Source organism: Lissotriton vulgaris, chromosome 7 (assembly GCF_964263255.1).
Source record: "Lissotriton vulgaris chromosome 7, aLisVul1.2, whole genome shotgun sequence".
NCBI classification, from domain to species: Eukaryota; Metazoa; Chordata; class Amphibia; order Caudata; family Salamandridae; genus Lissotriton; species Lissotriton vulgaris.
In genome coordinates, this window is record NC_141695.1 from 1254367828 (window position 1) to 1254383257 (window position 15430).

The window sequence follows — 15430 nt, forward strand, 5'->3', positions numbered from 1 at the left end:
CTGTCCGACGGTCTTGGAGCTTGATGTGGTAGTTGCTTCAGGCTGCTTCAGCACTTGAGGAGGACGCTTGCTTGATGGAGTCGACCCGAGCTCCCGGCGTGGAGCATCCCCAGCCGTGGGCGTCGACGAGACCTGCTGCTTTGGGTCAGCTTTGGCCTTCGGCTCGAGGTGCTTGCTGAGCAGTGGCTTGAGTCCTGAGATTTTCGGCTCGACGGCCTTCTTCTCCTGGAGGCCTTTGGCCTTGTCGCCATGTTAGTGCGCCGACGGCGTCGAGGTGACGTGTTTGCTGGTTGAGCTCTGCTTCAACGCTGCAGTCTTCGAGGCGACAGGCACTTTCGGCACCGAAGGGTCGTCGATAGTCTTTGACGTCGACCCGACCACCATCTTAAGTAGTTTCGGTTTCGATTTCTGCTCCGATGGTTTCGATTTTGATGAATCGACCGATGGCTCCTTTGATGTGTTCTTAGCCTGGCTTGGACGCGGGGCTATAGAATGGGTAGAAAGATCTTGGCTAAGGCCTTTCGGCGATGCCTCGACCTGAGCCGAAGGGAGCGTAATGTCAGTTATAGACCCCGCTACTGCGGTTGGGCCTGGCTCATCACTGGAGTCGTCATCGACGGCTCCGATGGCCCCTTCGTCGTCCCCTACCTCGACGATGTCTTCTTCGTGGACGTATTCTTCAGTCTGCTCGTCCATCTCGAAGTTGGAGTCATGCTCCAACGCCGGTTCCGACCGTTCTTCGGGAACCTCTTCATCTTCTTCTTCGTCATACTCGACGCCTTCTTCGTCACTGGCCTCGAAAATGTTAACTGGCTCGGGTGCCGACTGTTGCGCCGACTGCCTCGCAGCGCGCCAAAGTTTAAGCGTCTTCTTGGAGCAGAACTTCGAGCAGGCCATACAGCTGGCCTCGTCGTGCTCGGGGGACAAACATTTATTGCACACTGGGTACACATCGATGTGGGGGTATTTGGAATTACAGACGGGGCATCGTTTAAACGGGCTCCGTCGTCGTCGTAGTCTGGGCCTTTGGTGTCGAAGGCGAGAATCAGCTTCCGACGTCCGGTTCGTAGAACTGGAAAGAAAACAGGCACCGAACAAGACAATACCGATGCTTCTAAGGCCTTTTGACCTTAGGAAAGAGTCAATGCAAAGTTTCCGAACTAGAGTCGAGAAAGTACATCCGAACCCAATGGCGGAAAAAACAATCTGAGGATGGAGAGGATGCCCATGCGCACTGTAGTCCAGGGGAGGAGCCACCTATCTCGTGATACTTCGAAGACTATTCCAGGACAACAATGTGCGATCAACCGGACCCAACACTAGGCGGCGATCTATGCACAGATATGAATTCAGCAGCCCACATGCCTCGAACGCTATGTTTTGTTATTCTATATTTTGTTGTGTTTGGTATGCTATGTTTTGCTATGCTATTATATGTTTTGTTTTGCTATGCTATGCTTTGTTGTGTTTTGTTAAGCTATGCTTTGCTTTGTTGTGTTTTGCTATGTTTTGGTATGCTATGTGTTGTTGAGTTTTGTTATGCTAGGTTTTGCTATCCTATGCTTTGTTTTGTTATGCTATGTTTTGTTGTGTTTTATTATGCTATGCTTTGTTTTGCTATGCTTTGTTATGCTATGTTTTGTTGTGTTTGGTATACTATGTTTTGCTATGCAATTATATGTTTTGTTATGCTATGTTTTGTTAAGCTATGCTATGTTTTGTTGTGTTTTGCTATGTTTTGTTATGCTATGTGTTGTTGTGTTTTGTTATGCTACGTTTTGTTATGCTATGCTATGTTTTGTTTTGCTATCCTATGCTTTGTTTTGGTCTGCTATGCTATGCTTTGTTGTGTTTTGTTATGCTATGCTATGCTTTGTTGTGTTTTGCTATGCTTTGTTATGCTATGCTACGTTTTGTTTTGTTATGCTATGTTTTGGTATGCTATGCTATGCTTTGTTATGCTATGTTGTGTTGTGTTTTGTTATGCTATGCTATTTTGTGTTTTATTATGCTATGCTTTGTTTTGCTAAGTTTTGTTATGCTATGTTTTGTTATTCTATGCTATGATCTGTTATGCTATGTTATGTTTTGTTATGCTATGCTATGCTGTGTTGTGTTATGCTATGCTATGTTTTGCTATGCTTTGCAATGCTATGTTTTGTTATGTATGCTATGTTTTGTTGTGTTTTGCTATGTTTTGTTATGCTATGTTCTGTTATGCTATGCTTTGCTTTATGTTATGTTTTGTTCTGTTATGTTGTGTTTTGTTTTGCTATGCTTTGTTATGCTATGCTTTGTTATGCTATGTTTTGTTGTGTTTTGTTATGCTATGTTTTGTTATGCTATGTTTTGTTGTGTTTTGTTATGCTTTGTTGTGTTTTGCTATGCTATGTTTTGTTATGCTATGTTTTGTTTGGCTATCCTATGTGTTGTTTTGTTATGCTATGATGGTGAGGGTGTGTGGGTGTGTGTGAGTGAGTGGGGGTGGGTGAGGGGGTATGAGGGTGAGGGTGTGTGAGGATGAGGGTGTGTGACGGTGAGAGGATGTGACTGTGAGGGGGTGTGAGGGTGTGTGAGTGAGGGTGTGTGAGGGTGTGTTATGCAGTTGCTTACATGTATGTAGTATGGAATTATGTAGGTTGGGTTGGAATTGTTAGTTGTGGAATTGTGTGACGGGTAAATGTGTGGTGTGGAGTGGATGTGTGTAGTGGAAATATGTGGCATAGTGTGCAGTGGCATTATATGGATAGTAGTTATGTGATTTTGAGTGTACTGGTATTATGTGTAGGTGGATTGTGAGTTGGAAAGTATGGAAGGGCTGGGCAGTATTAGCGGAATAGCAAAGCCTGCTTGACGTGCAACTCACTGCCACTGTAAAAGGTGAAAACTGTGGTGCCTTCTAGTAAAAGTAAAAAATTCCATGTTGCCATTTCAGATACACTGTAAGGGATGGGGCATTGTCAGTGGCATGGGAAGCTCCTGCTTAAAGAGCAGCTCACTGCCAGTGTAAAATACGAAAAATATGGTGGCTTTTAAAACTAGATATGCTATAAATGTGTGTCTGCACACAGACCGCACACATGAAGGGGTGCATATTCTGTAATCAGTAGTTGCACACAATATATCTCTTAATTGCAAACAATATATCTCTTAACACAGCTGTTCATTGCCATTCATGTCACAATGTGAAGTGACATTGAAAATGTGCTTGTTGATGGGAAACGATTTGACTTCAATATACAAACACTTTGAAATAGCATTTGCGCCCGACTAGATTTGTGCGTGTGTTATCTCTGAAACACAAAACATGATGAACGTAAGCGCTCATAAAAAAAGACATTCATATCATGAGCAAGTCGTGTTTCGGATCAAGTTTCTGAAAGCCCAGCTATTTGTCCTCAAGGCCTTCCTGGTTGACACAGGCACTCTGGCAAATTAATTTCCAAATATGCATTTATCCTTAATGAACGATTCAAATGTGCATTTATTTCTTGTATGTATTCCCTGCTTTTTAGGAACACATCCATTTCGTTTGTGTGCACAAGTACAATATTATTGTATGCAAGCAGGAATTCACATTCAGGATTAAAGTGAATAGAACAGCACCGGGCAAATCAGTTTGAAAGGAAAAAGTTTCTCTTCTGGGCAGAGCTGGCAGAATTCAAAGTGAAAAACATCCATTAGAGTGTCAACATCAGTTTAACATATGGCCACTTTGTGCGATCGACAGTGTTTGGGGCCCATTTGTGGTGGAGATGGTTATAGAGCCGATAAGATCTCTGCAGACTCCAGAGTAGCCAGCCGCTTTGTTTCCGCATTGTCACTTTCATTTGCACAACACGTGCTGTTGGCTTTAAACCTATGTGTCACTTCCTTTTACAACCAGGGGCACATGAAAGGGGCGTGTCTTTCTGTTCTTATCTATGTTTATTTTAATTTGCAAGCCTTACACTTAAATTAAGGGGACAACTTGAAGAAAAAAAAAAGAAAAAAAAACATGAACGACATTAAACCAGGGATTGAAAAACTACATTTACCACACACTGGGTCATGCAGTGTGATGATTCAGGAATGCATGCCTGCTTGATGCACCGAATGGAAAGTTTATCGATTAAACTGTAAAGTTTAAAACATTTTGCAAAGGACGCCCTGCTGCCCCCGCCTCCCTCCTCAGCCCTGTAGAAAGGCTCGTCTGTGGCGAGTCACACGAAAAGAATGACGTTGGTATGCAGGAGAGACTGCGGGTGGATGGAAGCTTGCAGTAGTCTGGCACCACTGTGCAGCGAGATTAGGGACGTGTGTGGTAAAGTGCAGGAGTAATGAAGTTTCCAGTAGCTAAGCTTTTAACAAGAGTGCAAGGGAGCTTGCACCAGACAAGCTTTCAACCTGAGTGCAAGCAAACCTGCCCGACATAAGCTTTCGACCAAAGGGTGCAAGCAAGCGTGCAGCAGCCAAGCTTTTAATCGGCGATTGCAAGCAAAGTGAAACTTGCAACAGCCAACCAGAGTGTAAGGAATATGACGCTTGTAGCAGCCAAACATTCAACTAGCGAGTGCAAACAAGAGGAAGCTTGCAATAGCAACAGGTTCCCATATAGAGTGCAGGAGAAGGGGAGCTCGCAGGTGCGAATATTCAGTAAGGAGCGTGCAAGGTAGGAGCGCCCTTAATGCTAACAGGCGAAACGACGCTTGTAGGAGGCTGGCCCCGTAGGCAGCGTGACGCGGAAGGCAGGATACAGATACAGAGACTCGCAAGAACAAGCTCTTGGCATTGCTGTGGCGGGGAGCGCATTCCTTTGAAGTCTGATGCGGGGGCGGGGAGCGGCAGCTTTGAGGTCTCTGAGGCACAGACATACGGTGATTTGTGACGTGGCTGGGGGAGCGAGCGAGTGGGAGGGAACGAGCAATCACAATCCGCAATCCAAAACCTCTTGGGAGGAATTGCTAGTGGCCCTCTATATGTCTCGACAGCAATGCGCAAGCGCATTGGCAGGCCGAGACCTAACAATGCGCATGCGCATTGGCAGGTCGAGACCTAAAAAGCACATCTTGCTTATAGGACAGAGAATCTACAAAGCAACTGCTGAATTATTTACCAGATATAAAGAACAAGTATGAGTTCTGTTCGGCTGCAGATCTGCAATTCAAGACAGCAGATGTGCAGGTTGGTATCGCTGTGTGACAGACAAAGTGCAAAACTTAGACTGGACCATGCCTGCTCAGGGCGACTAGAGTTGGTTATTTATGTGTAATAAAGTCACATTGTGGGCACTGATCAGAATTTGGTGGGTGGGTAATACGTGTAAACAATCCACAAAACAGTTCCAAGCTCATGTGTGGGGTGCAAAGGAGCGGCTTGGGAAAGACCGGCACCGAAGTCAGTATCACGAAATCATACGGACATTGGGTTGGAGGGGGGGAAGAACAGTAACATAGAACTGTCATTGCAACCTCAGCACTAACTGGGCAGGAAGTGATGGGCATAGAACATACCTTCGGCAAAATCTTGAACATCATGAAAGTCCACCTGCCGCCGGCTTTTGTCACTCTCGACCAGGTCACTCTTTGTCCCACATAAATAAATACGGCAATGCTATGGAGAGAAAAGAGCAAGCTGAGCCTGGGATACTCTCCCCCTCTGCCGCCCTCTGTCCAAGTGCTCAGGGTAAGCACCAGCAAAGACAGTAACAGATCAAAGCACACACCTCAGTCTGACACTATGTCCCAACTTACCTCCTCACAGCTCTTCAGTTCATTCACCCAAAATTTGACACGCTGGAAACTGGTGCTGTCTGTGAGATCTGCAACGGGTAGCACACTGTAAGCAGAAATACAATAACAGGACACCAGCAGAACCATACAAAGTGAAAGCAGAGTGTCAGCAGAGATTATGTAATAGGAGGCAGCATCAGTAACTATACAATAACAGGGAAGCATTAAAGTAAAAAATGAAAGGTCTTTTATGGCACACACCCACCATAAATCATGTCTCCTCTGTTTAAACAGTAAGTGTAGAACAACTATAGTAATATGTATGGTCATTACAGCTAGTAGATCAGGAAGACAAAAATGTCACCAGAGCAAACACCTCATGAAGTGTGGTTCCAGTGGGGAAACAGAAGATTGTGAACACAGCCAACACACTAGGGATCACAATATCAACAACTCTACCATAGTGGGACAAAGCAATCAATAGAAGTAAGAGCTCAGTGATGTAAAAAACGCTTGAATGAATCACAACAAATAGTGATAATTTGTTCCTGTATTTTAGCCCATTACTTTTCACCCACTAAGCCACTCTAGAATGAAACCAGTCACATGCAAATTAGTCTTGGTCCTGCTCCAACAGGAACAGTTCTGAACTGCCAGGCCATGTTTACACCAGCCAGGAACACCTGGCTGGTTCTGGCTTACATAGACCTCATCAATGAGGTACAGCTTGTGTTCTGTGGAACAATGAGCACGGGAAGCATGTCTGGCAATACCCATCATTCTTAGGGTATCTACTGCAACAGACAACAAGGTGATGGAATGAATGTTCGAATTAATCTCAGTCACTGGTAACTGCTCAAGCCAGATTCCGTTCCATTGGATGCCCTGATCGTGAGAAGTACGCTAAGGCATGGTCTCTATCTAGAATGGCATAGTGCGTGACAATGTACTAGAATATGGCTTCAAGCGATCGCTAGTACCTGAAATTAATGTAAGGCACTCCTTCCATCCGATCTTGTCTGCTACAATAAAGCATTGATAATAGAGAGCACAACACCAGCAAAGATATACAACAAGCAGAGTTTTATCTAAGCTAGGACATTAGTAAGGACGGACAGCAAAGCTGCAGGATTATTTAGTATGTGGAGGTTGAGTATCAGGCAATAATGGTTATAAATACGGTGTATTTTAACAACAAACATTTATACTAAACAAAGATTCTAAATTCTTGTAAATTAAGTCAAAGTTATTTGTACTAGAACCATTAAACCTAGGTAAAGGTCAACAATATACCTTAGGAGGTCGATTTGGGATTCCACAAAATATATGCTTCTCCGTAGCCAACTTGCATGCTTCTTGTTCAATATGAATCTAAGTCCCAACTAAATCTATTTGGTCAAATCCTAGCTGTGCAATACTGCTTCGTAATTCTTACAGTTCTAAAAGATACAATGGAGGGTCAGCTGCATATTTCTTACATACTACTACTAACACCCCCCAAAATGTATCCAAACACTTTACAACAGCCAAGATGATAATCGGGCCAAAAAACACATTTTTAATTGTTTCTGGAACCACAAGGAGAACCGTTCTCTCAAACCAACATAGACAGACATTATAGCAAATTCTAGCCCGAAGAGGGGAAATCACACCCTTCCTGGTCTGGCTATGTTTATGCTAGAAACTTTCAAAAGCAAATTATCTTTAGACCAAACAGTTTTTGCAGATGTAAGGAGACTTTCTCTTTTTTAAGGTAACTTGGTGCGAGGTAAAAGGTGGCTTTGAGCACAGTTGGAAAAGCTTTGAAGTACACTCATGCTTACACAGGAAGCCAATGCAGCCTGCCAGATGTTATATGAACTCATCCATGCAGAGAAGGTATTACATTTTGAAGCAAGCAGGCCTGGATACCTCTCTAAGTAGACACACCTGTATTTCAGTTCCAGACAAGTGCTAAGTGAGATTTAATACAGACCCATAATTGTCTGTCCGTTTTATTACTCACCAAAGAACCTACAACATATTTAACAAGCTAATTCACCTTTTTCTTTTTGTTTAACTTGGAAACTAGATACAGGAAGTCATATAAGAGCTAGAGACGTAGCTACTCTTATTTAACAGGGGCTTCATGACTATTGATTTGCATTGCAACACTGTACAGTGACTAAACTTGTTATGGCACAGCTCTGTGGTTTAGCAGGTTTGATGCCAGATGAAGATCACTGGGAGCCACACTAGTTAATGGGCAATAGTCATCAATAATGTTTGGCCAGTAATGAGAAAAGCTCAACGTCACAGAGGTTCCAGGATAAAACCGTACACATAGATGTGGTGAGCAGTGTGTGAACATGCAAACAGGGTAATCCATACAGAGACAAGATCAGAAGGGTCTGCATTAGTAACAGATGACTGCCACAGAGACCGCGGGACATCCCATACAGAGAAGAGAAGACAGAGCCTAATATGTAGAAAAGAGGTTATAGACGGTCCAAGCCCATACAATATGATGCCACAAATACTACAGGAAGAGCAAGTAGATCACTTGACCAAAGTGACCAAATTTTTTAGTATGTTGCTAGTTTTCAGTACTGTGAAACATTGCCCTTTTCCAAAACCTCATCTGACCACTTTTATTATGAACTAATCATTGAGCTGCAAAAGAAAAATCACCTGTTACACATATTTAGGAGCGTAGTTCTACATAACTTACCATAGCACACAACAGCAGCTCTTGCTCCGCGGTAGTAAATGCGACTCATGGCCTCATATCGCTCAGAGCCGGCTGTGTCCTGAATAGATTAAAAGAATACATGATATTACTAGCTTAGAAGGACTACCTTGCAACTAGAGCAGACAGTGGAAGAATTCTCTAATTTTGGTGAAATAAGAATGGTACATTATCCTTACAACACAACCTTTACCTCGCAGGTAAATACTATGCATGCCAATTTTAGGTACTTTACAATTTGGGACTTTACCACACCAGAATTATATATATACTTTTTAAACGACAAACGTTTGTGTGTGTAAGTAAGTGTGTGTGTGGGTATATATATATATATATATATATATATATATATATATATATATATATATATATATATATATATATAATCCAAGGATCGCCTCACGGCAACAAACATATGCGCACTCAGGAATCCATATTTAGCATCCAAGGTTTATTCACAGGTTAACACGCTACGCGTTTCGACACCAATGTGTCTTGCTCACACGTGAACCACCCTGCTCGGTGTGGTTAGTTATGCATAACAACAAACATAGAAGAGGTGACCAACATTTTTACAGCGCCATGTCCTTTACACAAACAGTACCGCCATCTTGGAATGGGGAACCCCGCGCTATTGTTCAGTTATATCAGAAGCATTGCCATAACTTATCACAATACATTGCAAATGGATCAGGCAAATTGCATTTAAACTACATTTAACTCTAAATCTGGTGTAGTGCCTAGGATTTAGATCGGGTTTAGCTGTAAACCAGTCTTTCAAGAGAACTTTGTTGAAAGCAAGCAATCCATTCGGTCTAGTGCCTAAGGACTCTGTATTCACATCATACAGATCGTCTAGTTCACTCCTCATAAACTTCTATCATAATGCAAAAACGAGGCCATACCAGCAGGGACAGAGTGCACATCTAGGTGAATTAAAGTCCGACTTTCATACAAGTGAAGGTGTCTTTCATCCAGTTTAAAAGGAAAAGGTCAGGTGGACCGTGAGGTGACTGTGGTGGAAATGACTTCTCATTCTCATTTTCCTAAAGGAAACACACAAAAAACAGCTGTTAAAATCTCTAAATAAAATCAAGATTATCAAGAGTTATAACATATTTTCAGTTATGTCACACATAAATCAATCTAAACATTCTGCTATGATTATTAGAACCTGTTTCTATACAACTGGCATCTCATGTATTTGTGGCTGGGGTAGGATTAAATTAGATTTAATTAGAGGGTAGATGGAATTTTCATCCCTCATGGAGGTGTGTGGCCAGCTCCTCATCGAGGTTGTGCCCCCCAGGAAATTTCGTTTCGAGCTCCATGATCCATTTCGACTCTTTCTTCCTGAGAGCCAGTTCCCTGTTTCCACCCCTTCTGCCCATATTGACCTGTTCAATGGCATAATACCTGAGAAAGGAGTTGTTGGATTGGTGGAACTCTTGGAAATGGCGCGCAATAGGGTATCTAACATCAGCGTGTGTTATTGCTCTAAGATGTTCCTGTACCCTTTTCTTGGCCATGCACGTCGTACTTCCTACATATCGGAGTTTACATGGGCATTCTAGGACATACACCACAAAATTGGTGTTACAAGTTAGAAACTGTTTAATAGGTCTGGCTTCCTTTTTGCCTGGAATCTCGATATTTTTCACCATTACGCTAGATTTGCAGGCTTTACAGTGGCCACAAGGGTAAAAACCCTTAAGGCCCTGTATATGTTGTTTTTTAGCTGTGATGTCGCCTTTTACCAGGATATCACGGAGGTTTCTACCCCTTCTATAGGTGATAAGAGGTCTATCATTCAAGAGGGGACCCACTATATTGTCTGATTTCAAGATATTCCAATTATCGGCTAGAATTTTTCTGACCTTATTGGACTTACAATTGTAGGTGGTGATGACCCTAGTTTCGTTAATGGAGTCTTTATCTTTGTCTTTTGGTTTCAGAGTGTCAGCCCTGTCTACTCCTTTGACTTTAGAGACAGCTTTGGACAGAACACCCTCCGGGTATCCTCTCTCTCTGAATCTTTTAAGTATTACCTCTTCCTCCTTTTTGTATCCTTCATTGGTGCTGCAGTTTCTTCTCGCTCTCAGGAGCTCTCCATATGGAATACTCCACTTCAAAGGATATGGATGCGCACTGAGAGCGTGGAGCAAACTGTTGCCGGCCGTATCCTTTCTATGGAGTGTGGAAGTGAGTTTACCCTCCGCTACCCTGATTTCTGTGTCTAGAAATTCTACACTTTCTGAGCTGATGTTATATGTCAGATCAATGTTATATGGGTTGTTGTTGAGTTTTTCAATGAAGCGGATAGCCTCTTCCTTAGTCCCCTGCCAGATGAGAAAGAGGTCGTCTATGTAGCGAACCCACGTGGTTATCTGTGCCAGTTCACTAACAAGGCTAGTATCATTCCTGATCTCTTCCTCCCACTTCCCTAGGAACAGATTCGCGAAGCTCGGCGCAAATGCTGAACCCATGGCCGCGCCACGTACTTGTTTGTACATGACGCCGTCAAACATGAAGATGTTGTTCCTAAGGCATATCTTCATCATTTCGATCAGCATGCAAGTATGGTCCAGGAAGCTTCTATCTCGATTTTTTAGAAAGTGGAAGCAGGCTTCCATACCTTGTACATGATCGATGATAGTGTACAGGGCACTGACATCCATAGTGATGAGCAGAGAGCCCTCCACCCATTGCACTGTATCAATTTTATTCAGGAAGTCAGTCGTATCCTTAATGTATGTAGGTAATGTGCCTACGAATTCCCTTAAGAAATGATCAACATATTGGGATAGATTTTCGTTGACACTACCTATGGATGAAATGATAGGTCTTCCCGGAGGGTTTTTGTCATTTTTGTGGACTTTGGGCAGCAGGTAAAAAACAGGCAATTTAGGATAGTCTTTTTTTAGAAAGCAATATTCTTGCCAGGACAACAGACCCTCCAAACGCCACTCGTTCAATTTTTCCCACGTTTCTAATACACTATCACTGTAATTAGACATCGTACATTTTACATAGAAATTACTGGTGTCCAGTTGTCTCAGGGCCTCTTTCACATACATATCTTTCCCCCAAAGAACAATGTTCCCGCCCTTGTCAGATGGTCTTAGAACAATGTTTTTATCCTCCACCAATTCAAAGAGGAATTTTCTTTGTGTACTAGTAAGATTCATATCTCTCGAACTCCAAACGTTATTCTTGTGTTTCAGTTTGATGAGTTCTTTCGTGACCACCTCATGAAATTTATCTATCGCGTCATGGGGCATTATTGGGAAAAACACCGACTTGGGTATTCTCAACATCGTCCGAAAAGACGATGTTGAGAATATCTTTGAACTCATGAAAGAAAGCGATGTGACCATAGTAGATAATGATGTGATCCCCACAAGTATGGAAATTGAGGATGTGGGTAACCAAGAAAATAGTAGAACAGACAGGGCAGCAAATACCCACTTCAAACCCAAGTCAGTGTTTTTCCCAATAATGCCCCATGACGCGATAGATACATTTCATGAGGTGGTCACGAAAGAACTCATCAAACTGAAACACAAGAATAACGTTTGGAGTTCGAGAGATATGAATCTTACTAGTACACAAAGAAAATTCCTCTTTGAATTGGTGGAGGATAAAAACATTGTACTAAGACCATCTGACAAGGGCGGGAACATTGTTCTTTGGGGGAAAGATATGTATGTGAAAGAGGCCCTGAGACAACTGGACACCAGTAATTTCTATGTAAAATGTACCATGTCTAATTACAGTGATAGTGTATTAGAAACGTGGGAAAAATTGAACGAGTGGCGTTTGGAGGGTCTGTTGTCCTGGCAAGAATATTGCTTTCTAAAAAAAGACTATCCTAAATTGCCTATTTTTTACCTGCTGCCCAAAGTCCACAAAAATGACAAAAACCCTCCGGGAAGACCTATCATTTCATCCATAGGTAGTGTCAACGAAAATCTATCCCAATATGTTGATCATTTCTTAAGGGAATTCGTAGGCACATTACCTACATACATTAAGGATACGACTGACTTCCTGAATAAAATTGATACAGTGCAATGGGTGGAGGGCTCTCTGCTCATCACTATGGATGTCAGTGCCCTGTACACTATCATCGATCATGTACAAGGTATGGAAGCCTGCTTCCACTTTCTAAAAAATCGAGATAGAAGCTTCCTGGACCATACTTGCATGCTGATCGAAATGATGAAGATATGCCTTAGGAACAACATCTTCATGTTTGACGGCGTCATGTACAAACAAGTACGTGGCGCGGCCATGGGTTCAGCATTTGCGCCGAGCTTCGCGAATCTGTTCCTAGGGAAGTGGGAGGAAGAGATCAGGAATGATACTAGCCTTGTTAGTGAACTGGCACAGATAACCACGTGGGTTCGCTACATAGACGACCTCTTTCTCATCTGGCAGGGGACTAAGGAAGAGGCTATCCGCTTCATTGAAAAACTCAACAACAACCCATATAACATTGATCTGACATATAACATCAGCTCAGAAAGTGTAGAATTTCTAGACACAGAAATCAGGGTAGCGGAGGGTAAACTCACTTCCACACTCCATAGAAAGGATACGGCCGGCAACAGTTTGCTCCACGCTCTCAGTGCGCATCCATATCCTTTGAAGTGGAGTATTCCATATGGAGAGCTCCTGAGAGCGAGAAGAAACTGCAGCACCAATGAAGGATACAAAAAGGAGGAAGAGGTAATACTTAAAAGATTCAGAGAGAGAGGATACCCGGAGGGTGTTCTGTCCAAAGCTGTCTCTAAAGTCAAAGGAGTAGACAGGGCTGACACTCTGAAACCAAAAGACAAAGATAAAGACTCCATTAACGAAACTAGGGTCATCACCACCTACAATTGTAAGTCCAATAAGGTCAGAAAAATTCTAGCCGATAATTGGAATATCTTGAAATCAGACAATATAGTGGGTCCCCTCTTGAATGATAGACCTCTTATCACCTATAGAAGGGGTAGAAACCTCCGTGATATCCTGGTAAAAGGCGACATCACAGCTAAAAAACAACATATACAGGGCCTTAAGGGTTTTTACCCTTGTGGCCACTGTAAAGCCTGCAAATCTAGCGTAATGGTGAAAAATATCGAGATTCCAGGCAAAAAGGAAGCCAGACCTATTAAACAGTTTCTAACTTGTAACACCAATTTTGTGGTGTATGTCCTAGAATGCCCATGTAAACTCCGATATGTAGGAAGTACGACGTGCATGGCCAAGAAAAGGGTACAGGAACATCTTAGAGCAATAACACACGCTGATGTTAGATACCCTATTGCGCGCCATTTCCAAGAGTTCCACCAATCCAACAACTCCTTTCTCAGGTATTATGCCATTGAACAGGTCAATATGGGCAGAAGGGGTGGAAACAGGGAACTGGCTCTCAGGAAGAAAGAGTCGAAATGGATCATGGAGCTCGAAACGAAATTTCCTGGGGGGCACAACCTCGATGAGGAGCTGGCCACACACCTCCATGAGGGATGAAAATTCCATCTACCCTCTAATTAAATCTAATTTAATCCTACCCCAGCCACAAATACATGAGATGCCAGTTGTATAGAAACAGGTTCTAATAATCATAGCAGAATGTTTAGATTGATTTATGTGTGACATAACTGAAAATATGTTATAACTCTTGATAATCTTGATTTTATTTAGAGATTTTAACAGCTGTTTTTTGTGTGTTTCCTTTAGGAAAATGAGAATGAGAAGTCATTTCCACCACAGTCACCTCACGGTCCACCTGACCTTTTCCTTTTAAACTGGATGAAAGACACCTTCACTTGTATGAAAGTCGGACTTTAATTCACCTAGATGTGCACTCTGTCCCTGCTGGTATGGCCTCGTTTTTGCATTATGATAGAAGTTTATGAGGAGTGAACTAGACGATCTGTATGATGTGAATACAGAGTCCTTAGGCACTAGACCGAATGGATTGCTTGCTTTCAACAAAGTTCTCTTGAAAGACTGGTTTACAGCTAAACCCGATCTAAATCCTAGGCACTACACCAGATTTAGAGTTAAATGTAGTTTAAATGCAATTTGCCTGATCCATTTGCAATGTATTGTGATAAGTTATGGCAATGCTTCTGATATAACTGAACAATAGCGCGGGGTTCCCCATTCCAAGATGGCGGTACCGTTTGTGTAAAGGACATGGCGCTGTAAAAATGTTGGTCACCTCTTCTATGTTTGTTGTTATGCATAACTAACCACACCGAGCAGGGTGGTTCACGTGTGAGCAAGACACATTGGTGTCGAAACGCGTAGCGTGTTAACCTGTGAATAAACCTTGGATGCTAAATATGGATTCCTGAGTGCGCATATGTTTGTTGCCGTGAGGCGATCCTTGGATTATATGATATCGGCTCTCTGTGGTCCGCCGATTTCTTTGCGCCACCTGGCCCGGGAGAAGAATCCCAGCAGGACCCAGTGCTTCTTCTTTGGATGGATGGATGGATGGATATATATATATATATATATATATATATATATATATATATATATATATATATATATCAGACAATGTAGGTTAACCTTAGGAATGCCAGTTGTTGTTTCTGTCCCAAGAAGAAAAACCAACGAATCCCAAATTGCTGGCAAGAGGTACTTTATTCAAGTGAAGGTCATAGCAGCGCTCACAGATCTTTACGCGTTTCGGGCGGATGCCCTTGCTCACATAAAAAATGTTTCCCATAATGCCTCTTTTTAAACCTCTTCATGAACACCATGTGATGCATAAATAATGAATATAAAGAAAATACTTATAGGTCACATGTTGATACAATGTAAAGTGCCTTTGATAACATATGTCTATGGTTGGATGACATTCTCATTACTTCAATTCATTTAATCTTGTCATTTTATATCAGCATAAATGCTTTTATGTTCCATTCAATTTGCCAAAACTGCAATAAAGTGCAATATGCATAGATCCCTTTGGTATGTGCAA

At 42.4% G+C, this 15430-nt stretch overlaps 1 protein-coding gene across 1 annotated transcript in view; it reads right to left on the minus strand.

Annotated features, from left to right (window-relative positions):
* Window positions 1-15430, minus strand: part of RAB24 (RAB24, member RAS oncogene family) — a 235674-nt gene that overhangs the window by 76898 nt on the left and 143346 nt on the right. Inside the window, exons 4-6 of the mRNA XM_086931782.1 lie at window positions 8422-8500; window positions 5733-5800; window positions 5493-5592 (exon numbers count right to left, since the gene is read on the minus strand). Of these exons, the coding sequence (XP_086787908.1) occupies window positions 5493-5592; window positions 5733-5800; window positions 8422-8500 (247 nt within the window). The remainder of the gene's footprint in view (window positions 1-5492; window positions 5593-5732; window positions 5801-8421; window positions 8501-15430) is intronic.